Below are 26,260 nucleotides of genomic sequence, written 5' to 3' on the forward strand. Positions count from 1 at the left end.
ATCCACTATGACCTGCACATTTCCCAGAGTCACTACCTTTCGTAGCAGCAGCTCAGTGATTGCTTTGGCTACTTGCATCACAGCAGCCCCCACAGTAGATTTGCCCACTCCAAATTGATTCCCGACTGACCGGTAGCTGTCTGGCGTTGCAAGCTTCCACAGGGCTATCGCCACTCGCTTCTCAACTGTGAGGGCTGCTCTCATCTTGGTATTCTGGCGCTTCAGGGCAGGGGACAGCAAATCACAAAGTTCCATGAAAGTGCCCTTACGCATGCGAAAGTTTCGCAGCCACTGGGAATCGTCCCACACCTGCAACACTATGCGGTCCCACCGGTCTGTGCTTGTTTCCCAGGCCCAGAATCGGCGTTCCACGGATAGAACCTGCCCCATTAACAACATGATCTCCAAAGCACCGGAGCCCGCGGTTTGAGAGAATTCTGTGTCCATGTCCTCATCACTCTTGTCGCTGCGCTGCCGTCGCTGCCTCCTCCTCACCTCATTTTTCTGGTCCTGGTTCAGCATTAACTGCATGAGAACGCGCAAGGTGTTTACAATGTTCATGACTGCTGCCTTGAGCTGAGCGGGCTCCATGCTTGCCGTGGTATGGAATCTGCAGCCTTCACCCAGGAAAAAAGGTGCGAAATGGTTGTCTGCCGTTGCTTTCATGGAGGGAGGGGTGAGGCTGTACCCAGAACCACCTGCCATAACGTTTTTTGCCCCATTAGGCACTGGGATCTCAACCCAGAATTCCAATGGGTGGGGGAGACTGCAGGAACTATGGGATAGCTATGGGATAACTACCCACAGTGCAACGATCTGGAAATCGACGCTAGGCCTGGTACATGGACGCACACCGCCGAATTAATGTGCTTAGTGTGGCCGCATACATTTGACTTTATACAATCTGTTTCCAAAATTTGAATTCTGTAAATTCGGATTAATCCCGTAGTGTAGGCATACCCTATGTTAAACTCAGGGCCGGCGCAACCAATTATGCGACCTAGGCGGTCGCCTAGGGCGCTGCGCTTTGGGGGGTGGCGACTGCGGCGGTATTTCGGCGGCAGGACCTTCCGCCGCCTCTATGGGGGGGCGGCATTTCGGGGCGGCGCTCCTGGTCAAACTATGACGTAATATAATTTAAAAGGCCCTATTTGTCATATAACTATATAGGCAGCAGCTATTTGGAGTTGAAGAGTCCTGCTCACAGAAAATGGGAGCCTGATCAAACACAGTTTTAGCCAGTAGCTTTTAAATCTTGTGGGCGTGATTCTGATCTCTTACACCAGTGTAAATTCAAACTAACTCGATTGAAGTGTTAAGCCTCTGAAAGATCAGAATAAAACTACATATTTCTTATTTTTCTCTTAATTTTTTCTAAAATAATACTGGAGATTTAAACATTTCCTACATGTCTGTAGCTCAAATCAGCTGACCCACTAGGTCCCACACATACAACAGGTACAACTGAAGTGTTAACATGAGAAGGTTGAGCAACATCTGCTTTTGCCATCAGTTTACTCTAACTCCCTCCTTTCTGATTCACACCTTCGTTTCCTGTTGCATAGCTCAAATCATTACAATATGGACTTCATAACCATTTAACTCCATTTGCAAAATGAGGGGTGACTATGCCATTGATCATGTGGACCCTTTTCCTCACAGAATCCATCGGTGGAGGATAGTGGGCAGGAAAATCCTGTGAGGTTCCCCTTGTTGAGCTTTCCCAGTTATTCTGTGAGAGGTTTGCCTCTGGCTGTATTAGCTTCTCAGCATATCCCTTGTTGGTTGCTGGGAGGGTGATGTGTGTAGTGCAATTGTCCCATCCTAGCCCAATCTTTCACCACAGGCTGATTCCAGTCTTTGCAGAGAGCTTCCATAGCATCTAGAGAGAGAGAGAGGATCATGCCATGGAGGTTGGTGAGCCCCTCACACCCTTCACATGTGCAGGGGGTATTTATGTAGGAAGTCCCCTTCTCCCCCACCCCCACGGATCCCCTAGCATGTTCCAGGCCATAGAAATTCATTGCATCTTTTCGCAATACATTTCAGGTGTTGTAAGAAGGAACAGGGAGGGAAAATGGATCAGTGAATAAATCTAATGAAAGAAAATTTATTATTTTCTGTCTCACGGATGTCCTACAACGTCCTATTATCCCACTGAAGAGTTCCAAACACATTAATGTGGAAGCACCCCCACTTCCCATTGGCTTCAATAGGAACTTCATGTGCTTAGCATCTCTCAGGGGTCCAGGTCATCCCCTCCTGTGGAAAAACTCATGGGAGGAAACTTTGGAGGAGAATATCTCCACAAAGACTCCCTCTTAGAGATCCATCCCACAGGTTTTCCCACCCCGCCCCTGCACGAAGAAAGCCCTAGCAGCTGACACCAGACCTGGTGGATCTCTGAGAATCCATGGGAAGCCATAGGCATAGAGTCTTTGTGCCTCTAAGTCAGGTACTGAGATGCCCCCCAGTGGATTACGCAGAAAGATAATGCCACTCCAGTCTGTATTTTTTTTTTGTATCATTTCCAAGGGGCTAGGGGGTGACATCCATCCCCACCCCCTTCCTTGCCTACTTCTCCCTCCACCCAGCTAATTGCCCCCTCCTCTCTGAGGACAGACTCTGGATTGCATAGAGAGGCCTCTGTAGTGTTCTGGGTGGACAATGCAATGGAGGTCTCTGAGCTCCCCTTCCACACAGAAAGGAGGAAATTCTCTCATGGAAGTTTCTTTCAGTGCACCAAGGACAAGGATCTAGGGGACTCAATCTGGCCCATATACAGGAGTTATGAACGTGCACCCAGGACAGTGTAGATTAGACCAAACTTCCATCTTTTCAATTTAACAGGGCTTGCATTTGTAGATTTGAGCTATACAAAGATAGAAAAGCATGATTCACCTGAATGCTGGGCTGTTTCTCATATGAATCTGAATTAAGATATTTGGTAATAACTTGACAAAAGCTGCCACTCAATATTTTAAACCACATTTAATCTCTGAACCTGGGAAGCAGATTCTGTCACTTTTCACACATCTGGGTTTAACTAACTTCTATACAGAGGCGGGACATTGTAACTTTTACATTTCCACGCTAGTTTAGAACCATTATTCTGCTACATTTTTCATAGAGATTACACACCGCAAACATCTACAAGCAGTAAGTTGAGGTGCTTACTACACAAAATACCGTGTGTAAAACAAAAACCAAATTTGTATTAAAATATAGATCTTAGACCCTTCTCAGACACTGAGAACATAAATAAGAATCAATAGAAGTTATTTACACTGCTAGACACAGTACTTTACTGCATATTTCTATTTACATTTTCTTCTTTTGTAAATTGCTACTAGATATATGCACACTGGTCAAATCAGACAGTTCAAAATATATTTAAATATTTTCATAGATCCCTTGAATTAGATAGAATAATGGACAGGTTTGATAGAACTGATGTCAAAAGCTTGGTTTGTTTCAGGTGATGGATAATGCTTCCAACTTAGGCTCACCAGTATGCATTCAATTTGGTTTAGTACGTTGTGGGCCAAATTCTGTCCTCACCCCTTTTGAATCCCAGTGCTGACAACTGGGCTGCATGAGGGTTGTAACCAAGGCAACATACGTTCAGAAAATTATTAATTCCTAATCAGCATATTGCAATTGTGTCAATTAATATCTATAATACAGTGGTTAATTTTCATTTTGAATTCTTCAGGGTGTCAAATAATCCAATGGTATTTAATGAACCCTTCAGATACAGGGAATGAGTATACTACATTGAGGTAATCAACAGGAATTTTCTGAATGACCCTCTCACTACCCTTCTCAAAACAGACCCAACCTCTTCCCCCCCTACCTACACCTCCTGTAATACGCCTCCCTCCCAGCTCAGACTCCCACTTCTAGTAGCAAGTCCTTTCTCATCTCCACCCTAATAGAAGAAAACTCAGATCTACCATGTTTCCAAGCTACCTCAGCCCTCCAAATAATACCAACATTTTCCATCAGAGGAGCTTAATGTAGTTTGCAAACAGTGGAGAAAGCCTCACAACTCCCCAGGTGAGGTAGGTAAGTATCATTATTATTATTCCCTATTTTACAGATTGGGAAGCTGAGGCACTGAGGTTGAGGTACAAACTTTCAGATGTGCATGCGCTCTTTCTCTCTCTCTCTCTCTCTCTCTCTCTTTTCACCTTCATTTGGAGAGGTGGAATTCAGGCCCTAGCTATAACAATGTGGACATGCACAATTTGAGGACACTTTTAAAAATATTGAGTGAAATGACTTGTCGAAGGTGTCACAGTGACTCTGTGGCAGAGCCAGCAACAGATCCCGGGTCTTGTCTCCTGACCTCACTTCTGTGTCTTCTCTGTAAAACCATCTTTCCTCTAATTTAAATACCCTGAACTGCCTCAGCCACCGATACCTTCCCCTTTGTCTTGACAAGAGCTACAGATTGGCTGTCTGCTCAGTCCCTGGGAACTGCCCACGCTATCCCTCAGCCAAAAGTCTGACTCTGCATCTCAGCTGTTGGACAGAGTACCCAGGGAGAGATCCCTGCCTAATAGGGCACCCCAGGGGATTCAGGGGGCCTGGGGCAAAGCGGGGGAGCTGCGGCACTTGTACTCACCCGGTGGCAGTCCAGGTCTTCAGTGGCATTTCGGCGTCGGGGGGCCCTTCAGTTGCTCCACGTCTTTGGCAGCACTGAAGGACCTCCTGCCACCAAAATGCCGCTGAAGACCCGGACCACTGCCAGGCCGGGGCTCCGGGCCTGGGGTAAATTGCCCCACTTGCCTTGCCCCCCCCCCCCCCCCCCCCCCCGGGCTGCCCTGCTGTCTACAACTGAGGAACACACTGTGCAAGACAAGGGTGTCGGTGTGGTTCGGCATGGAACTAATGATGGTCTAGGGATCATTTTTGCCCTCTTTTGATCCTGAGGCCACTGTGCACAGAGCCAATTCCTAGGTGTAAGTAAGAACAGCCTGAGCATGCTCTGACTTATTCAGACTGCTATAATAGGTTCCCCAGGGCCAAAATGGCAGCCAGTGTTCTGTTCAGCCTGGGGTGTCCCGCTCTGAGCCTTTCATCCAGCCATGACCTCTATTATGACAGCAGCAGATGGGTGGGAGCGTAGGAGCTTGTGTGCTAGCTTGACGCCACTGGAGGATGCTCTTGTGGTGGCCAGAATCTGGCAGTGATGTGGCTCAAAATGGCTGTGCCTATTGCAGGATCTGGCCCTCATGGTAATTTAGGAACCTTCGTGTAAAGCATTACCGTTCTAAACATACAGCTCGTCAGTGATACCAAAGCAGCTAAAGATTACAAAAAATATTTTTAACTTGCTAATTTGACAATATCCAGAGAACTTCTGTGGCAAAAAAAGGAAAATTTATTGAAATAATTTAATAGGGAATGTCATTGCAGAACTAGGTAACAACCTGGTTAAAACAACTCCTCATGCCTACAGCAGTAGCAAATTGCAGACTCTCCTAAGAAAGGTTTTGTTAGCCGTGGCACTGGTTGACTTTTTTTTACATCACATCTGTGCTTGCTTCATCATTCTGCCATCTGCTGTAACAAAATACAGGCAAAGCATTTTGGAAAACAACCCCTCCATACTTACAACCGGCTCTGACCCAGCTCACTTCTCTTCACTTCTCACAAGCTGCAGGGCCTGTTCTCCCCCCGCCACATGCATGATGAATTACATAGGCGTCCTGAGTGTGGGGAACACAGAATCCCATTGATTTTTGCCACAATGTTTCTATTAACCAAAATGGATGGTTATACATTTCAGTTTGTTGTAAAAATGTATTTGCTGAAAGGTCAAAAAAGCAAGGTCATTATCATTAAATGCTTAATTTTGGAACTCCAAATCAAACTTGTTTCCTGTTATGTATTGTCTGCAGATACACAACATATATTTGAGCGAGAAACTCAGATTGCTAACTCATTGAAATAACAGAATATTAAGAGTGGTTTTGAGCACACACACACTGTACAGCCCAGTCAATGTTTCTTCCTGGTGTAGCAGCGCAAATCTCTAGGTAGCAGTAAACTGGCTACACAGACTTCATTCCTGAACACATGTTCAAAGGTGATAAAATAAATGCAGATGGTTTCTCAAAACCTCAGTGGAGCATTTTTACAATTACCAAATGGACTGTAAAAGAACAAGAAAAAATTAGAGAAAACACAGTTTGACACAGATAGATAGGCAAACCCAGCATATCGGCCAATCATTTTTGCAACAAAATCATGTATTTATAATGTAAAATTTTGGGGAAACAATATTGACAGTTATCTCAGCTGCCTAATGGGAGTGAGTTTAAAAAGACCCAAATTTACAACGTACTATTGGGCTACTTATTTCATTTAAACAATTGATACAAAGAAGTTGGCTAGAGAACTTTGGACCTCCTTGAGCCACCACTGACGTCAATAGCAAACAGAACTCTCCCTGACTACAGTGACTGCGCAGGATCAGACCCTATGCATTTAGCACAGGCTTTGTATGCTTATGTGCTGTAAAATATACACAGGAAATCTTACACACAGGATTTATAAAAACATGTAACTGACGCATACAATTACACTGCAGCACTGTTGAAATCTGTAGCTTTTCTTCACTCAGGGCCCGATCCAATTTCCTTTGAAATCAGTGGCAGTTGTTCCATTGACTTTAGTAGGAGTTGGATCAGAGCCTAAGGGTAACACTTCTTTTCATTGTTATACTAAGGTGGGAATGAGGCAGTCAATCTAATAACCTTATGCACCATGTTTCTTTGTCATGTAATACATTTCAGATGATCAGCACTATACCATATTTTCTCTGCAACTTTCTTCTTCCACTTGCAAAACACTCCGTACTTTGATAAAGTTAGAGTCCTGGTGCCAGTTCTAATTACATGATTTACATTAGAAAGCAGTAAATGATTTTTTCCAGAGTTAATTTTTTTGATTTCCAAAGAGCTTTGGGCCAGATTCTGATGTTAAGTACATTGGTGTAAATCTGACTACAGTAGAATTACTGTGTCTCCATTGATTTCAGTGGAATGACTGTGGATTTACACTAGTGTAACTGAAAGCAGAATCTACCCCTTCAGTGGCAACAGACTCACTAAAGCAAATGGAAATGATGAGGAGTCTTTTCAAGTAGGTAGCAGTGTCTAACAAGCTCAGTTAGTTTCACCACTTCATTTAGCGCATAGATATAGACATACACTGGACACTGAATGCCAAGACCCCTGAATGTAAGGCTGCCTGCTTGTCTCTGAATAGCTTAGATACCAGAGCTGGCTGAAAATTTTCCATCAAAACTTTTCTTTTTATTAAATGGAAAATTTGGGATTTGATTAAATGCATATTTTCATTGAAAGCATCTACTTTCCTCAACATTTTCCCCTTTTTCAGTGGGAAACAGAATTTTTTTTTGGCAGAAAACTGAAAAACAATTGGTTTGGTTTTTTTCGATTAAAAGTCAAAATTTTACACTGAAAATGTCAGTAAAAATGAATGTTTAATTTTTTTCATTGAAATGCTCCAAAGAGGTGGGGGGATTGTAACCACCTCTATTGGATATTGAGGGCTTGTCTAGATGAACAGTTGTATACCCCAGCTTGCTGCGTGCTATCTCCCTTGCAGTAGATTGTCGCTCACTAACCATTGATATGGACCCTGCTACTGTGCACTAAACGTTCTATAGCGCTCTTTGATCGCCCTCACTGAAGGTGAATTTAGGGTTTAATCCTGCAAAGTGCTGGATGTCTCCTGTGAGGTACTGAGCAACCTGACTGGGGACCTGAGAGTTTTTTGCACCTTATAAGATCAGGGGTCTAGTGGGAGACACACCTAATGCTGTCAGGCTCTGTATACAATCCTCCTCACACAGTCCTGCCTGTGTGTTCCAATCCTGGCTTACAGCTATCCCAATCCTTGGCCTCATGAGCAATCTGGACCAGCTCTGCAGTGTTTTTATGATGTGTTACACTGTCCATAGGGGATTAGAGAGACCACCCAATTCATTTCCTCTTGTGACTTATTGAGGATTTGAACCTGGTTCTCCAGTGGTGAAAAGATATAGGTACAAAGCCATCAGGCCACCTACTGTTTTGGTGCTGTAGTTCTTTTTTAAATTTATGAATGTTAAATGCAAAGGAGAAAGTGCTCATTTAACAATTTGAATTGGTGCATTGCAATTGTGATGACTATTAAATTGAGGGCAGTTTTGAACTCCCTGGTTGTGTTATTCTTAAGATCCAACCAGATATAGATAATATAGGGAGCTTAAACTTGCTCGGACCATTGCTGTCAGTGATTAAACTTCCATATGCTTTAATGGAAGCAAGGTCTGGTCCATGGTATAATGTGGTTTACACAGTCTTCCATAGAGCTGCTCCATTTTAGAATGGCTAAAGTTTTTGCTCAGTGCATATATATGTTGCTTCTACATAAAAATGCAAAGAATTGAACATGTTTTGTGCACAGAATTTAGAAATGTCTATATGAGGTATGTAGCAGTACATTTATTTTTTTATAAGTGTTAACTCATCTGTATGACACTGCAGTTTCACTTTAACTATTGCCTACTTGAGAACCTGATTCTTAATCACATGCCACACAGAAAACAGTAATTCTTCAATGATCCCCATAAAATACCAGGTTTGTTGAGCATTTCTACAGATGTTTTTCTCCATGAAAAATCCGCAATTGATGCTGACCAGCACTGCAGTTTGAATGAAAGTGCAGATTTGACAGCTACTCCAAGACTGTATTCTTCTTTGCTAGAACTCTAAACCCAGGCTTCTTTTAATATTAAGACACCAACGGTTTTGTTTCTAATTTAAAAACCCCAGGCAGAAAGAAACAATCTAATGATGCAGCAGAGTTAATAGATTACTGGAGAGGAGGAACCTGATCACAATAAATAGTACACTCTAAAGAAATCATCTTTTATATATTATATTAATGATCCACTTAGATTGCTTCTTGGCATTGGTAAGGTTCTGTTACAAATATTTTAGATTTTTTCCTATTACTTCTAAAAGGAATTGGCAGCATTAAAAACCAGTTACAAAACAAATGTGCTTCAAAAACCTAAAGTAGAATTGCTGGGTTATTAGCAGCAGTTCTGAAACGCTAACAGAGGAAAAACAACAGTAATTCTAGTGGCAAAACTGGCATGACATACAGAAAATGTATTTTACAGCTAGTCAATGGCTGGAATGTTAATGTTAGCTGTAGGCCATGTTGTTTTCCTTTCAGTGGTGAGGAATTAACACTTTTAATTAAATATGAAAATATATGTGGTTTGCAGTGTTGTTGTAGCTGTGTTGGTCCCAGGATATTGGAGAGACAAGGTGGGTGAGGTAATACCTTTTATTGGAGTAACTTCTGTTGGTGAGAGGGAGAAGCTTTTGACGTACACAAAGTTCTTCTTCAGGTCTGGGCTTGAAGAAGAACTCTGTGTAGCTCGAAAGTTTATTTTTTTTTCACCAGCAGAAGTTGCTCCAATAAAATATATTGCCTCACCCACTTTGTCTTGTGAAAATAGATAGCAGGGGATAGAAATGGGTACACAACTCTTGACATTTATCTGATTTTTAACAAGTTTACTAAATGACAGTCACTGGCTTGACAATACTGAATGAAAAATACTGATGTTACACAGATTTTACAGTAAGATTATGGTATGCTGCTGATAAGCAGAGTCACAAACATATTCTAATAAAACTGCAGCTGCCCACAGCTGAGGCACATGCCTTTTTACTCCTATTTATTGAGAGAGAAAGCTTATATACTGTAGGTTTGCTGAAGTTTAATAAATAAGGTCAACTTATAATATATAAAACCATATAAACATTTATATGCTACATGCATATCATAATTTAAAGTAATAATTTATATAGCAAAGAAATGCAGACTTATGTTCTTCCTATTTTTCTCGACAACGCGCACACGCAGGATGTGTCTATTCTTATCCATCGCCAGCCTACGAGTTTATTGTTTTCCGAAGTCAGTGCTCTTACATACGTTTGGGATGTTTTGCACTGGGAGTTCCAGTGTTTATCATCAATGCCACGGCAGCCATTTTTTACCGGTTTGGCTGCTTTACACCTTGTTTCATAAAAATATTGTTTGACGGGAGAGTTGCCTGTTTTAATTTCTCCTAGCACAGTTACCTGGTGTCCTCTAATGTCAATAGCGGATGATTTGTCCGTGACCCATAAACTTTCACTGTCACATACAGAATATTCCCCTCGATGGCTCTTATGTTCTGCATACCTTTTCCTCCTGGAGGTTCTGTTCACCACTACAGAATTTCCAATATAATCTTCCATAAGATACAAAGGTGGAGGTTCCAATGGGGTATTGTCACTCAAGAGGACTCGGGGAGAATTGTAGCGTTTCTGTTGCCTTAATAGTTCTGCATCCATTGAGATAACTGGCTGGAAGTCTGATTTCACATTTTCAACTCCATCCACGTCCTGCTGAGCCTCTGTTTTCTGCATTGTGTTTTGATAGTTTTCCTTAATATCCACCATCTGCTTGGAGAGCTTGTTTTTCAAAATGTCTGCCTGAATGAGTTTAATAATGAGAGAATTTATTGAATCTTCTGGCAAACTCCTTTGATCCATGTTGGTAGATTGGATGCCACGAAGATAAGCAAGAAATATCACATAAAACAAGATGGACATCACCTTGTTCACCTGTAAGATCTGAAAAGAAACACAGAGTTAACTTAGAGCCAGTGAAATAAGAATTACTGGATGCAGTAGGATAGTCCTGATTTTTTTTTTTTAGCATGTCTTACAGATGTTAGACTGTGTAGACCAGGCTAGACCATGTGTTTGTTACAAGCTATTCCAAATATTTAATTACATTTTATGAAATAATGTGGGTGACCCTTTATTATTAGTTCCATCTACATTTCATCCACTTTTCAGGCAGGATGATTTTATTTTTTGGATTTTAATAGGGAGAGCAAGGTTAGTATGACAATATGGCATGTCTACACTGCCCCACAGTTAGGACCATGAGGGCAGTGCACACCAAAGTGACTGCCATGCTATAACTCTCCAATGTGGACACGGCTGGTGTGAACTAAAAGGTTCATAGTTTGCACTAATGTAGTCTTCTTCAAACAAGACTTCATTAATGTGAAGTAGGAACCTCTCATTTCACACCTGCAGCTTCCAAACAGGAGAGTTACAGTTTGTGCCATGCTTTCCAGGAGGAGGTGACATGTCTTTGTAGACAAAGGAACTTCAGACTTGTCTACACCAATGGTTCTCAACTTGTCATCCATGGACCCCATCTAAGGGGTCTGCAAAAGACAGATTGAAAACTGAATTCAACTATATATACACAGACAATAGATTTCCAAAGGGGTCCACATCTCCATTCAAAATTTCCAAAGGGGTTCACACCTATATTTGAAATTTTTTAGGGGTCTGCAAATGAAAAAAGATTGAGAATCACTGGTCTACACTGCCCCGCAGTTCAGACTATGGGGCATGTGAATAGCAGTGCGCACCAAAGTGTTGCACTGTACTTTATTTTTGGAAAGCAATCATTTGTCCTGTACAAGGCTAGTATGAAATATACTTGGATCCCCAGGGCATTTGAACTATGTATTCTCTGTAGTTTATTTTACATTCTGCACAAAGTGGGCTAAAATTGACTTCAATAGGAGTAGTGAGGGGCTCACCCCCCCCTGAAAATTGTGATGTTTGTTAGGAGGCCTGCATACAGATTAAGGAACAAGCGTTTAAAAATGAGGACCCTAAAGTTTAGCTCCTCTACCCATGTTTCAGCATCTGTTTAATTCTATGGGGTTCTTATACTACTGTTATCACCAAAGTATCTGAGTGTCCAGGACAGTCTATGTCCTCCAGTCGTACCTTGAGAGGTGACTTACATCCTGGACCGGCTTCAGGCACCAGCCCACCAAGCATATGCTTGGGGCGGCACCTGGAGGGGAGGCAGCGCGGCGCTCCAGCCCGAGAGCGGGGCCGCGACTGGGCTCGCCGCCCTCCCCCCGACACTCTGGCCACTGGGGAGAGTGGAGCCGCGGCGGGCTCGCCGCCCTCCCCCCGGTGCTCCAGCCCCCGGGAACTGCGGAGCCGCGGCCGGGCTCGCTGCCCTCTTCCCGGCGGCCAGAGCGCCGGGGAGAGCGGAGCTGCAGCTGGGCTTGCCGCCCTCTTCCCGGCGCTCCGGCCGCTCGGGGAGAGCGGGCCCACGGCCGGGCTCGGCACCCTCCCCTGCCACGTTCCCCGCCGGGGGCGGAGGGCGGCGAGAGGCTTTTTTGCCTGGGGCGGCAGAAAAGCCAGAGCCGGCCCTGCTCATATCAGTCATATCTGTTTGTTTTCCTCTCATCTCCTTTGCAGAGGGAGAATTGCATGTGCAGGGTCATGCTTTTTGTTAGGGATTTGTTCTGGGTTGACTTTGTGTGTGTGTTTAACTGAACACTCTGCTACATGTTTAAAATTTCAAAAGTGCTGAGCAGTCTAAAGCTGTCATAAATGCTAGGTTCCCATTGCTTTAAATCTTGGCCTTGGTGAGTAACTTTAGGCATCCAACTTTGAACATTTTAGCCCAAGACGATTGCAACTCCAATTGTACTGACAGCTGATATTCTAATAATATTCAGTGGTTATAAAAATAATTCAAAACAATCAACAAGAATGACAGTATTTTATAGTAATTACCCAGAACATTGCAGTGTTTGCGACCAGTATTTATAAGTATAAGATAACTCTATTTTTAATAGCTATAGTTACACTTAGAGAGCACTTTTTTCAAGAAGCATGCATGCACCTCCCAATGCATACCACATATTGTTCATGACAAGATAGGTGAGGTCATATATTTTATTGGGCCAACTTGACAGAGCTCCTCTTCAGGTCTGGTGAATGTAACCAGAGTGCCTAAGCTAAATACAAGTTATATAGTGTCCGTGTCTCACTGAGCTGAGCTGTAAGTGAAGTGGTTATTTTAATCTGAATTACACTTACTGCTGTACAAATAAGTATCATTGGTCAACGTTGAAACAGGGTTAGACTGGGGAAAACACACAGCAAGAATGTCAAAAGCAGTCTCAGTACAGTTATAATGAAACTCATCTATAATTCATTTAGCAATACTGAATTTCCTACTTTGTACTTTGGAACTGCAGCAAAATCAGAGTTGCCCTCTGAGAATATGTGAGCTGTCCTTTTATGGACAAGAAATGTGTTTTCTCCATTCTTATCTGATTTACAGTATGAGCTCCCCTAAACCTAAACTCTGTGTCGCTTGCAGCAAAGTTATGCTATGTGTGTGTCCGTATATAAAATAAAAATCAGTCACCAAATTCTTATTGCTCTTCAAATAAAAATGACCTTCAATGTAGATGGATCTCAGAGTACAAATGTTACACTGTATAAAAGACCTATGCATGCAGCACATGATCTTGCTCAGTAAATCATTTGAACAGCCAACATTTTATAAGACGTTGCCCAGCAGGTTTAACACAGCACTCAGAGGGGCTACCGCTGTGCCACCAGTAGAAAGGTCAGCATAATGGTCACACTAGCTAACACTATGCTCAATTCAAATGCTCCAAATATGACCTATGTCGATATATAGTTGCATGTAACAACTTGGCTATCGGGTTTCAAAAGCAAAGTGGCCGCTGACAAAACATACATCTTGGAAGTAGTTGATAATGTGGGAAAAGTGAAGGTGGATGTTCTGCATTAGCTAGACAGGGACTTGCAGCATGTGGAAAGTAAAGGATCAGGACCTCATGAGTAGCTTTTTCAGAAAATCCTATTCATGACTTGTAGTTGTAAGGCTAGACATCAGATCCAGCACTCAGAGCATACTTGAGGCAGTATCACAGGCAGGATACTTTTGGGTACACCTACACTTGCAGTGTTGTATAGCATACAATCACCACCTGCCCAGCTAGCATGGGAGTAAATAGCCGTGTAGATGGTGAGGCACAGGTTAGACGGGTAGAATAGAATAGAGTTTCCAGCTGCCTGAACCCCCACGATATATACCCAAACTGCTCTCTACATGCCCAAGCAATGCCTCCCACATCTACACTGCTATTTTTAGTGTGGCTTCCTCACTCCCAAGGCATTTCCCCGCTGCCAGAGCTTTTCAGTGCTGCATGTAGCTATCCTGCAGTGACAAATGTGGATGAGGCCTGGCCTGGCTTTCATTGCAGTGTGTAGCTACATGCATAGTGCCAATGTAACGCCCACAGACCTTGGTTGCCCGTGGGCGGGATTGAACCTGGGACCTCGGGAGCTAAATGCCAACTGGCTCTTAGCTAAGGCTGTAGAGCAGACTCATTTTATCTCTCTTTAAGTGGTCTTGGTGCTACTAGATGGGACAGAACACCACACGCAGGAGGTGTGTGGGTTACACCAATATTCTACACACTGCCGTAAGTGTCGATATAGCCTTAGATCACTCAGAAGCTTCAGCTGGTTGATGTCTGCTCGCCTCTTCATGGTATTAGCCCTAGACAGCACATTAAACTTGTTCCCTGACAGTTACATGGTTCTCCTATTTGTTTCCATGTGCAACTCAAGATTTTTTTATTTCCAACTATAAAGCCCTTAATGGTTTGGGCCAGGGCTACATGAGACCATTTTTTTTTCATGAGCTGTCACATTAGCTGAGGTCAGCTGTGACACTTGGGTAAGTTACCCCATTAAGCTATATCCGTTTAAGGGTGATTTAAATGGACTTAAATGCATCTGTTAGGGGTTTGCACCAGTATAACAAGATAGATTTTTAAATCTATGTTGTTTCACTGGTGCAGGATTTCTAACATAAGCCAGGTCTAGTTATCACTGAGTCTCAAGAGCTCTGAAGGTTTAAGAACTGCTTATCAGCAGCTATTGAAAAAAGATATTGTAATTCTAAAACTGGCAGTCAGATGTGGTTGGAAAACATATTGCTATATGAAACTTTAAGTACTACCTGCCAAGGTGAAAGGTTAGATTCTCTTCTGGTTGGTCCTGTGGAGTAGTTGTAACAGATTTACCATGGTGTTCATGAAACAAGCTTGGCTCACCACAGAGTTTAAAAATATATTAAGAGGAGTGGGGGAGGGGTGGATCCTTTATTAAAAAGTTGAAGGGATGACGAGGTGTAATGAGTTACCTAGGCTATTTATGAAAGCAGATGGCACAACATGGTAGCTGAGAACATTAGGAAAACCAGTAAATTAATATTTTCCTTTTGGTATACAGCAGAACATGAATTCTCACTAAAGACTGTTAGACCTGTTGCAGATTGCTGAATTTTGTAGAAAGGCAATGACGGTGCATCACAGAATGGACTTTGTTCTTTTATTTTGTAAACTGTCGTTCAGTGTTTATCTATTTTAGAGTTTTATACTCCTGCCCAGTACCACAGTATCCAAGGACTTTCCCTGTCAAATCAATAGCAAAATCCTTAGAGGACTTCATGGAGTCTCTAGCACTTCTCCCTTTCCAGGGTTTTTAAAAAAATTATATTAATTTATTTTGATCATTCTGTGATAATACTTCACAGACTAAGAGCAAATGTTCTATAGTGTGCTTAGTAAAAATAATGAAATCTTAGTGAGATCTCATTTCAGTGTCTGCTACTAAATCTTTACTGAGAGGAACTTAAATAGAAATAAGATTTTCACAAGTGACTTATGATTTCAGGTGCCCAATGTGACAACTGATTTTCCTCAGGGTCCTCAGCACTTTCTAAAAATCAGGCTTCTTTAAGAACAATTTGTTTTCCAAAATTATCAGCTGATGAACAACTTCTATGGCTTAAAGCTCAAGTAGGCTTCTCCCTCAGAAGGCAGTTTGTTTACTTCTCAAAACCATATGTAGCAACAAGTCTTTTTTTATTAGCAATGGAGTATTCTGCTACTTCCCTCATTCTAATTCCTCCTTTCTATGAAAACACACATGGTTTGCTTTTCCCACAATCACTAGGGGACAAGGATAATAGCTTGTAGTCTGGACATTGTAATAGTCTGGACACTCAAATCAGAAATGTGACATGAACAGCAGAATAACCACAACTGAAAAAATGTGCAATATTAAATAATAACTGATGCTTCTATAGAAACTCCATTTGAGACCCTCAGAGAGTTACCAAAGTAGATATTGTTCCCATTTTGCAGATGCAGAAATTGACACACACAGATGAAGTATAAAATTTTCAAAAGTGCCCAAGTCCCATTTTCAAGAGAGACTTGGGCACTTAGGAGCCTAAATACCATTGACTTTTCAATGAGATTTAGGTTCCTAAGTGCCTAAATCACTTTTTAAAATGGATTGGGGCTTCTTAGTCACTTAGGGAAAAATTGTCAAAAGTACCTATGTGAGTTGCCCAGGGTAGCACGCTGAGTCAACCGCATGGTAGGGAGGAGTGGGAGAGGGAAAATGTGAAGATCTCCTGAACCTGTAATCTGCTTTCATGAGTCTGTGGGGCTGCTCTGATTTATTGATTATATCTTGTCAAATGGCCACTCAAGCCTTTTCTAAAGCTTCACTGAATGGTAAAATGTTTCCACATGGTGACAGTTTTGTGTTAAAAATTCAAATAAACCGATTTCAGAATACCGGGTAGTTAAATATGACATGTATATGTTTATTTCTGTCTATTAATTTCAGACACAGCAGACCATAAGGGCATGCACAGCCATATTTTAAATTAATCTTTAGCAAGAGCATCTTCTAATAGATAGAAACGTGACCACCTCAGAAATACCTGACCATTGCCAACAGAGAACTTAACACCAATTCTTCAAATGCTTAGCTCATCAAAAAGGGAAATGACTGCTAGGAAGGAGTACTGAGGAAAGGGATCTGGGGGTCATAGTGGATCACAAGCTTAATATGAGTCAACAGTGTAACGCTGTTGCAAAAAAAGCGAACATCATTCTGGGATGTATTAGCAGGAGTGTTGTAAGCAAGACACGAGAAGTAATTCTTCCACTCTACTCCACACTAATTAGGACTCAACTGGAGTATTGTGTCCAGTTCTGGATGCCACATTTCAGGAAAGATGTGGACAAATTGGAGAAAGTCCAGAGAAGAGCAACAAAAATGACCTATGAGGGAAGACTGAAAAAACTGGGTTTGTTTAGTCTGGAAAAGAGAAGACTGAGAGGAGACATGACATCAACCATGCTAGCTGTATCCCCAGGTTTATAATCAAATTCAGAAATCAGAACGCTTCCATCACCCACCAGGTCCTTTCCAATTGTGACTTATTTTGATCTGTCATTTTCATGGCTTGATATTTAAGCCCTGTCTGTCTAGGCCTGTAAGATTGTTGTAGCCTGGCTCTCCGTTGACTGACTTTGTTGTGTTGATGGTGCTAAGTGTAAGGACTGTGAGTCAGGACTCCGCGGTTCTGTTTAGCTGTGTTAGTGATATGTTGGGTGACCTTGGGCAAATCATGATCTCCATTCCTTAGATTCCGCATCTGCAAAATGAGGAATCGGGTGAGGCTTAAGTACTGTTTGTAAATTGCTTTGAAATCCTTGGACAAAAGGTGCTATACATACAAAGTATTATAACTAATAATATTTTTCATTATGACATGCTGATTACAAAAAAAGGGAGGAAAATTCATTTTGAAAGGACTCCTTTTGCTTCCTTCCCTCCTGGCCTTCCTTTTCGTTTCATCCCTCAAAGGAAGGATTGATGATGCTGTGCCTGGAGAGTGAAATTTGGTTTGAGAAATACGCACAATGGCCATTTGGTGTTAATCTAGAAAGAGGACATGCATGTCAGGGGAGGAATGATCGAGTCCCCTGTAATGTAAGTGGGCTACCTGAAGAAGAATACATAGCGATGTGTCTCTGTTCAGTATGTTGCAGTATCTTTCTCCCCATTCTTTAATGGCATTTATGGCATTGTTAACTCATGTATTTACATGAGTATGCAGAGTGGAAATGTTTGTGCAATCTTCTATCTAGGTACATATATGTCTCTCATCCCATTAATATCTTTCTATTACACACACATTTATAGGTTCAGCCACACAACATTCCCATGAGGAAGCAAACTTCTATTATCTCCCTTTTACAAAGGGTGGAACTGAGGCATAAAGAAATTAAATGACTTGCCCAAGGTCACACAGGAAGTCTGGGATGAAAGCTGAAGCCAGATTTCCCAAATCCTAGTCTACTGCCTTAACCTCAAAGACTACCTTGGAAGCTCGCTGAGAGTTTGGGAGCTAAATGGTCAAGTGATTATCATGCTAAATGTGTAGACAGCCTGTCATCTACTCAGGGCCGGCACAACCCATTAGGCAACCTAGGCGGTCACCTAGGGCACTACAATTTGGGGGGCGGTGACCACAGCGGTATTTCAGCAGCGGGATCTTCTGCTGCCTCTGTGGGGGCCGGCATTTCGGGGCGGGACCTTCCGCCACCTAGGGTGGCAGAAAAGCTGGCGGCGCTCCTGCATCTACTGAGGAAGCAGAATGATACCATGTCACTTAAGTTACCGGTCAAATAGTTAATTAAGCCCAGCAAATACTTAAAGCAGTCATTGCAGCAAATAGTTTGTAAGCGTCCAGAAGCTGAAATAGTTCCAGGTATATAATTCACTGCATAATTCTGAGCACCATCCACACCTGTAAAAATCTAAGGGCCATATCCTGAGATGGTGTAAATCAGAATATCTCTGTTGCCTACATGGAACCTGTGCTAATTTTACACTAACAGAAAACCTGGCCTGCACATCCCCCAACCCCCAGGTCATTTTCAAATGGAAAAATGGTCAAATGCTTCCAATTGTTCACTTCCGATAGTTCATGCAGCTCTAGTATTAGGCCTAGTTTGATGTAACCTTTTCATTAATGATCGTTAATGGCAGAAGAGCCAAACAGAAAATTAATTGCATTTGCAGCTGAATTGGGAGGGGATGCAAACACCAGTGAGCAGAGAAATACAATCTCTGCTGGGGACCTGAAGAGGTTAGAAAAATTGGCAGAAAATAACAAAACGAGAGTCAAACTAGAAATTGCAAGCTAGTATACCAGGGGAATAATAATCCTAAACAAAGCTATTCAGTGGAAGAGAGAAACTTAACAAGCAGCAATGCCTAACCAGACCTAGAAGTGATATAAAGCTTTGGTGAGGCACAATATTTAATAAATCTAGATAAATACTGGCCAGAAACATAGATGTGAACATAAAATGGGAAATAATGGCAAAGAAATCCAATGTTTGTTTGAGCTGTTTATGCAGAAGCATCCTACTACGGAGCAGAGAAGGGACAGTCTTTCTATAGCAGTATTTTTCAACCTTTTTTCATTTGCGGCTCCCTAAAAAATTTCAAATGGAGGTGTGGACCCCTTTGGAAATCTTAGACAGTCTGTGGACTCCGCAGACCACAGGTTGAAAAACACTGCTCTATAGCACTGGAAGGCATATAGACTATTGCATGCAAATCTAAGGCCATAGCAGAGGAAGATAATGGAAGACGAACAGAAATGAATTTAGGGCTTGAGGGACTGGCTTTGGAGGAAAGGTCAAAGAAGTAAATCTGTATAACTTGGCTATGTGGTGACAAAGAGGGCACAAGGCCATGATAACCCAATGGAAAGCACCATTGAGAGAGAGAATTTTTTTTTTTAGAGTGGTGGAAAAGGATGTAATCAGGAGAAATGGGATTAAACTAAGGAAAGGGGAGTTAAGGCTGATTATCAAGAATAAGAAGTTTTTGAGTTGTACGAGATGCTCGTAACAAGACCAAAGCCACACAAAAGAGGCATAGTTTCATGTTTCATTAGTCTTGAAACTCCATCTAAATTTGTTGAACAGTTTTGTAAAGGTTCACAAACTTTCCAAGTAAACCTGAACCTAGTCTGGCTCAACTAATGGTTTTGCATCAAAATCAGGCAATAGTTACAGTTCCTCTTGGTTTCAACTGAGATTTGCTTTGAAGGCTTAATCTCCCCATAATTAAGGTTGAGACCAGTCTTCCATCTCAAGTTTACTTCTGCCCATGCCCCATTATTTTGCTGAACACAAATCAATCCTCTTGAAATTTCACAGACACAATCTTTATTTCAGAGTAGAATTCCTCAGGAAAGTTCAAGGCCCAGATCTCAAGAATTGGGGAAGGCATTTGGGTGAAATGGTTTGGTTTTATTTGTTTTTAAATGCTGTTCTCTCTTAGATCATTTTCCTAATTATTTTTGATTTGCCAAAATGAGAAATTACATTAGTCAGAGATGAAATTTGTTTTAATTTGTTGTTCCATTTGATACTGGTGACTTTGACTAGTTGTTAGGACAGTGGGAGAAGGGGAAATGCAGTTATGGGCACATGAACCATCAGGGTCCTGCCCTTCTGCTACCATACTGATAATGATTAGAATCTTAGAGCAGATCAAAAGTTTCTGCACAAAAATGTTTCCATTGGAACATGTAGCTTCATCAGCACTGCAAGTTTCTCTTGGAAGATGTTGCTTATTTTTATGTTGCTTTTAGATTTTCCAGTCAGAGAATTCAAAATGAACATTTTTGTTTCAAACTGACATTTCAGAATGTAATGACTTTTTTTTTTATTTGGATTTGACTTAAAATGTAGATTTTTGTTTTGGTTTTTGGAAATGGAAAAGAAATTTTTTTTTTTATGATCTTTGTTTTCTGAGTATTACCCCCTCCCTTTTGAGTTCTTTCACTTTCACCACTGAAAAACAGTGGGAGGAACAGTAAAAACAAATTCTGTGCATGTGAGAGAAACTGTTTTCACATTTTGTTGTTTTGCAATTGGTATAATTTCATTTCATTTCAAAATTATTATTTTTTGTATTATCGCGATGCCAAGTAGCCCCAGTCACGGAGCAGGACCCCATTGTGCTAGGTGCTGTACAAACAGAGTAAAATGATAGTTCCTGCCACCAAAAGCTTAGAAACTAAGTATAAGACAAGAGAGAACAGTTGGATACAGACAGACTGGGAGAGCAAAAGGAAACAACAACAACAACAAATGTTGTTTAGAATTGAAATGAAACCAAAATTTGAGAAAAAAATTTCAGGGTTTTCTGTAGGAATTTTTAATGGGGATTTTTCCCACAAAATTTTCTGCAAAGAAAAAAAAATGGATTTTCTGACCAGCTCTAATATGATTTCTAAAGAACATAATGGTTTATTTTACATGTGACTCCCAAAATTAGGGGGTGCTCTTATTAGAATGCTTTACTCTTCATCTTATTGGGCTCAAACGTGTCTTTCAGGTACAGCCTGGTGGCGGGGAGCTGTACTGCCACTGGAGAATTTCTTGTACTTAGAGAAAGCAGACTCACGCTATGTCCTATTAGACTAGTGGTCCTCAAACTGTAGGGCGTGCCCCCCTATGGGGGCATGGAGAAATGTTTGGGGGGACATGGTGGGGCCTGGGGCCAGTCCCCATGGGGGGCGGGGAGGGAGCACCACCCAGCCCTGCTCTGCCCCCAGTTTTGTTGTGACTCTGGCTCCCAGCTGCGGCTCTGCTCCTGGCCCCAGCCCTGCCCCCAGCTTTGGCCCCTGGCCATAGCTCTGTTCGCAGCCCCAGACCTGCCTCCAGCTGTGGCCCCAGCCTTGGCCCCCTTGCCCCTTTCCCTGTGCACCCCCCCACATGCTCCCTGGGAGCCACGGCCCCACTCCTGTGGTGAGGCGTGGTTAGGGGTGAGGGGGTCGTGACTGTGAAAAGTTCGGGGACCACTACATTAGGCAATGTACTGATACCCTCCTCTGCTGCACCAGAACTGCTCCATTGACTGATGCACAGTGAGGGGCAAAGCCATTGTCCTATCTCTCCTTCATCCCTCTGGGGTGATGTTCACCCATGGGGGAGTATTAAGGCAGCTGTCATTGTGCTTCACTGAGCACCGGGATTGCAACCGTGATGGATCATTGCACAAAATGCATGGTGGGGGAACTACATTTAATTTAAATCAAAACTGCACCTGTGTTTGCTTTCCAAGGTCCCACAGCTCCTGGCTTCTTTAGAGCCATACAGCCCAAAGAACTATGCACATGGCTACTTTGTGAATCAAAAAGAGAGAACTCTCTTCTCTGTTTTCCCTGAAGGTACACATGCCTCCAAACAGAAAAGTCTTGTTTGACCCACAGCTCCAATATATATACAGATACAAAAACTCCTAAGGCCAGAGGTCTCACTACAGAACTTGGGGCCTGATCCAAACACCATAACAGTCACTGGTAAATCTCCCATTGAATTCAGTGAGCTTTGGAAAAGGCTCTTACACAGTAAAGACAAAGGAGACTGTGATTACAAAGAATCATAGTTAGATGCTGATTCTGCTGTGCACTTAAACACGTGCATAAAGTTGAATCAGGGCCATAAAGAGAAACATAAATAATGCCAGCCAGCATACTGCTGTAAATAATTAATCTCTTCTGCCAAAAAAATAATAGCACAAATGTAGTAGCTTTTCTGAAATCAAGAAATCTTGACAGGCTTAAACAACTACTTCTACAGCACTTATCAAAAATAAATCAGAGCCTTATAAACTTATTGCTGTATGGCCACATCTGATCAAGTAATTAAAAATGCTTTTCTAGGTGTAAGACTGGAGATTTTCTGTTATTGGAAAGAACAGGCAAAGTCTAGGTTCCACTAGAAAAAGTTTATATACCAGCAAACTTTTTCTAGTGGGGAGACAGCTTATACCAGCAAAGGCCTTAGTGTAGACACAGCTATGCTACTGGCATAGATTATACCAGTTCCCCAAATGAAATAAGCTATACTAGCAAAAGGACCTTTTAGCCAGTATAACTGTCTCCACTAGGGCTTTTGCTGGTATAGAAACGTCATCAAAAAAAAAATCACACCCTTAGCCCACATTACCAGCAAAAGCGTAACTACCAGTTGTATGTGTAGTGTTGCCATGAGTGTTAAGGCTGTTCAAATTACTTTGATTACTCTCCATGTTTTGTTGTTTTAAAGTGGAACTTTAGCTTTGAAGTTCACCAAGTAGTATACTAGTGTACTTTTGCATAAAATTTCTAGTCTAAAATTCTGTTAAGTGTTCTGTTAAGTTCAAAGGGACTACTCATGTGCTTTCAGGTAAGCACATACTTAAGTGCTTTGCTGGATTGGGTTCAGAGTGCTCAGCATCATGGAGAAACAAACCGGTGCACGTAAACTCAAAGCATGATCTTTGCGTCCTTATTATACAAATGCAATTGTTGCACCTTTTCCAGTTATTGGACGAAGCCAAACCCTAAACCAAAAACCACCTTGCTTTTGCACATCTCACACTAACATCAAAATCATCATACTTTCACTTATATCTTAATACAGATGCCAGCTTTATGCCAATTCACATTTCCTTCTTCTTCATGGCTCAGTCTGTGAAGGAATAATTTCAGAATGTGGAATATCTTGTGTGTCTGGCAGCATGCATCATATACTGATAGCTAGATATTAGAAGAAAACGATAGGCTTTGAACACTATTGGCAGTGGGTCCAGGTGGTAGCCAAATTAGATACATTGCAGCTGGTTTAAACTAGGAAATTACCTCCCCTTATGCAATCAGGTAACTGGCAACCCTTTTTAGCTACAGTGGCATAGGGATTCAGTTTCTTATGAATCATCAGGTGTCCACCACTGCTGGAGACAGGATTGGACACACAAAATCTGAGAAGGACTCTAGTGTCAGATTGGAGATCACTGCAGGATCAGGTCCATAGGCTGATGCGTTACAGAAAACATTACATTCCAATATTTGACAAAGCTCTTTCATGCTATAATGACAACTCGTGTGTAAAATGTGCTGTTTTGTTTATTTGACCTCTTCTGCATGGAATTCAATGAGCTGTATTTCCCAATTATATTCTGGAATGTTATCCAGATGGATATCATGACTGGATTTTTCCATCGGGTTATGGCCCTTCTGTGCTACTTCAGGTGCACAAAAGGGGCCATGATCTAGCTGTAAATGCGCAGCTACAAATTCTAATGGTGTAGGTAAACTCCCTGTTGGTGCATCTGTGCCATAGCTGGGTCCTATGCCTCTGCCGTCTCCTCTGAAGCTTAGGGGCATGTCAGGACAGAAGGGGACATGTTAGGTGAAGAAAGAAAGGAGCATGATGGAACTCTGTTATGGTATATCCAGAAGCAGTGGTAAATTGTATCAACTCTCAAATTGTAGGTATTTATGTGGCCCCCCCATCACCACACTATTTGAGCACCTCCCAATCTTCAATGTATTTATCCTCACAACACCCCTGTGAGAGATAATATTCCTGTTTTACAGCTGGGGAATTGAGGCACAGAGAGCCTAAGGCCTGGTCTCGACTATGCATGAAAGTCAATCTAAGCTATGCAATTTGAGTTATGTTAATAGCTTAGATCTACTTATCATGGGGTCCACACTACACGATGTCAATGGGAGACGCTGTCCCATCAACTCCCCTTACTCTTCTCGATCCCATGGAGTATAGGAGTTCATGGGAGAACGATTGGCAGTCGATTTAACGGGTCTTGTTAAATCGACTGCCGATGCATCAATCACAGCAGTGTCGATCCTCTAAGTGTAGACAAGCCCTATGTGACTTGCCCAAAGTTACACTTGAAGTCTGTGGCAGAACAGGGAAGGGAACCCAGGTCATCCTAGTTCTAAGGGATGCCCTAACCACTGGCCCATCCTTCCTCTCCCTGGCTCCTAGCTACTGTCCTCCCCTCCAAGCTCATGCTTTACCAAGCAAACTCTATAAAGTTAACAGGTCAAATCAGAAATGCTTCTACCTCTGTCTAACTTATTACTTGCAACTTTCTTCAGTATTTATCTGGGTCCCTAAAAGATGAAGTGTTGGGGGAAAGAGATGAAAAAGGGTCTAGAAAATACATTGCAAGACATCTATGGGTAAATCATATTTGATGATCTCAGATGTCTTCTGAAATTGAGAATGACTTGGCAACAGCCTGTAATAATAGAAGATCAATGTAATTTAGGTGTAATGCACTTAATTTGCTTTCCCCAGGCATTAGCAATACAAAATCAGAAGATGTTTTATTAATTTTTCAGGTAGGGTGAGCCAAATTTTAGACTGTAATGTGCTCAGTAGAAATCCCTGATTAAAATAATTGAAGTGCTGTTGTCCTACAGGAAGTGGGAATGAAGCATGCTCATTTTGGACTACAGCATAACCCTATAATGTGGCCTGAGTAAAGGGCCAGACACAACTGCATCACCCCAGGAGAAGCCCAGAAAATAAATTGATTCAGATTCGCTATTCCTCCCCTGCTCCCCTTCTGCTCTGGTGAAAGAGTAAGTAGACATACCCAAGCTAGCTTTCATCTAGTTAGAGCCAAGTTAGCTCGAGTGATAATAGTAGTGAAGCCACAGCAGCATAGACTGCAGCTGCTTGAGTGTCCTGAGTGGGTGGGGCTAGACCCAGGGTGACCAGATAGCAAGCGTGAAAAATCGGGACGAGGGAGGGGTAATAGGCGCCTATACAAGACAAATACGCCGCAAATATCTGCACTGTTCCTATAAATTGGGACATCTGGTCACTCTAGCTAGACCATGCAGTGAACTGTGCCCCTTCGGCTTTACGGCTATTGTTATCTAAGCTAGCTTAGGTATGTCTATGTATTCTGCAATCACAACACCTGCATGCAGTGTAGACATATCCGTAGTGAGGCTATTGGGTGAGCAGCCCCGATCTCCCCACTGCAGCCAAAATCAGAATGTAAGCAGGCTGAGCTAGGGAGTAACAGGAGAGGTTTATTCTCTCTCTTCTTCCACTGAATAAGGGCTGTGACAGTCTAACTCTCTGAAGGCATTTGTGGTGGAGTTGAACCCTGCAAATATAATCCATGTAGCTGGAGAATGAAGGGCCCTGTTAAAATACCACAACATTACCAGTGCTAGAAAACTGGGACATTATTCCCTGAAATCTCTGAAAGACCAGCATCTTCCTAACCTAAGCATAATCCATTCCTAGAAAATATGGAAGAGAGCCCAGTGTAAAAACAGAGCAAAGCAATCACATCCTTAGGAACTTTTGGGAGGTGTACAGATGGGGAAACTTTTTAGAGAAGGTGAGAGGTCACTTAACATCCTGGGATAATTGGATGCAAGGGGGATAATAAGTTTTCAGACTACAGGAAGCTTAAGCAGTTTACTGAGCTGCAAGCAAGAGTGTAGGGCTTCCGTTGAGGGGAAGGCAGTTTTTTGCAGTGGCTATCACTGAGGGGAAGAATATACACATTTGGAAAAGAGCTCACATGCC

General features: G+C 42.2%; 1 protein-coding gene across 3 annotated transcripts in view; it reads right to left on the bottom strand.

The window, feature by feature from the left end:
- Positions 1 to 5,385: 5,385 nt before the first annotated feature.
- The window catches only part of NTF3 (neurotrophin 3), a 63,537-nt gene continuing 42,662 nt past the window's right edge, over positions 5,386 to 26,260 (bottom strand). For all 3 annotated transcript variants that reach the window (XM_005296579.4, XM_042845324.2, XM_005296578.4), the window contains one exon: positions 5,386 to 10,718. In XM_005296579.4, the coding sequence (XP_005296636.1) occupies positions 9,924 to 10,697 (774 nt within the window). In that variant the 5' untranslated portion in view covers positions 10,698 to 10,718 and the 3' untranslated portion in view covers positions 5,386 to 9,923. The remainder of the gene's footprint in view (positions 10,719 to 26,260) is intronic.

The sequence above is a fragment of the Chrysemys picta genome, chromosome 1 (genome assembly GCF_011386835.1).
Source record: "Chrysemys picta bellii isolate R12L10 chromosome 1, ASM1138683v2, whole genome shotgun sequence".
NCBI classification, from domain to species: Eukaryota; Metazoa; Chordata; order Testudines; family Emydidae; genus Chrysemys; species Chrysemys picta.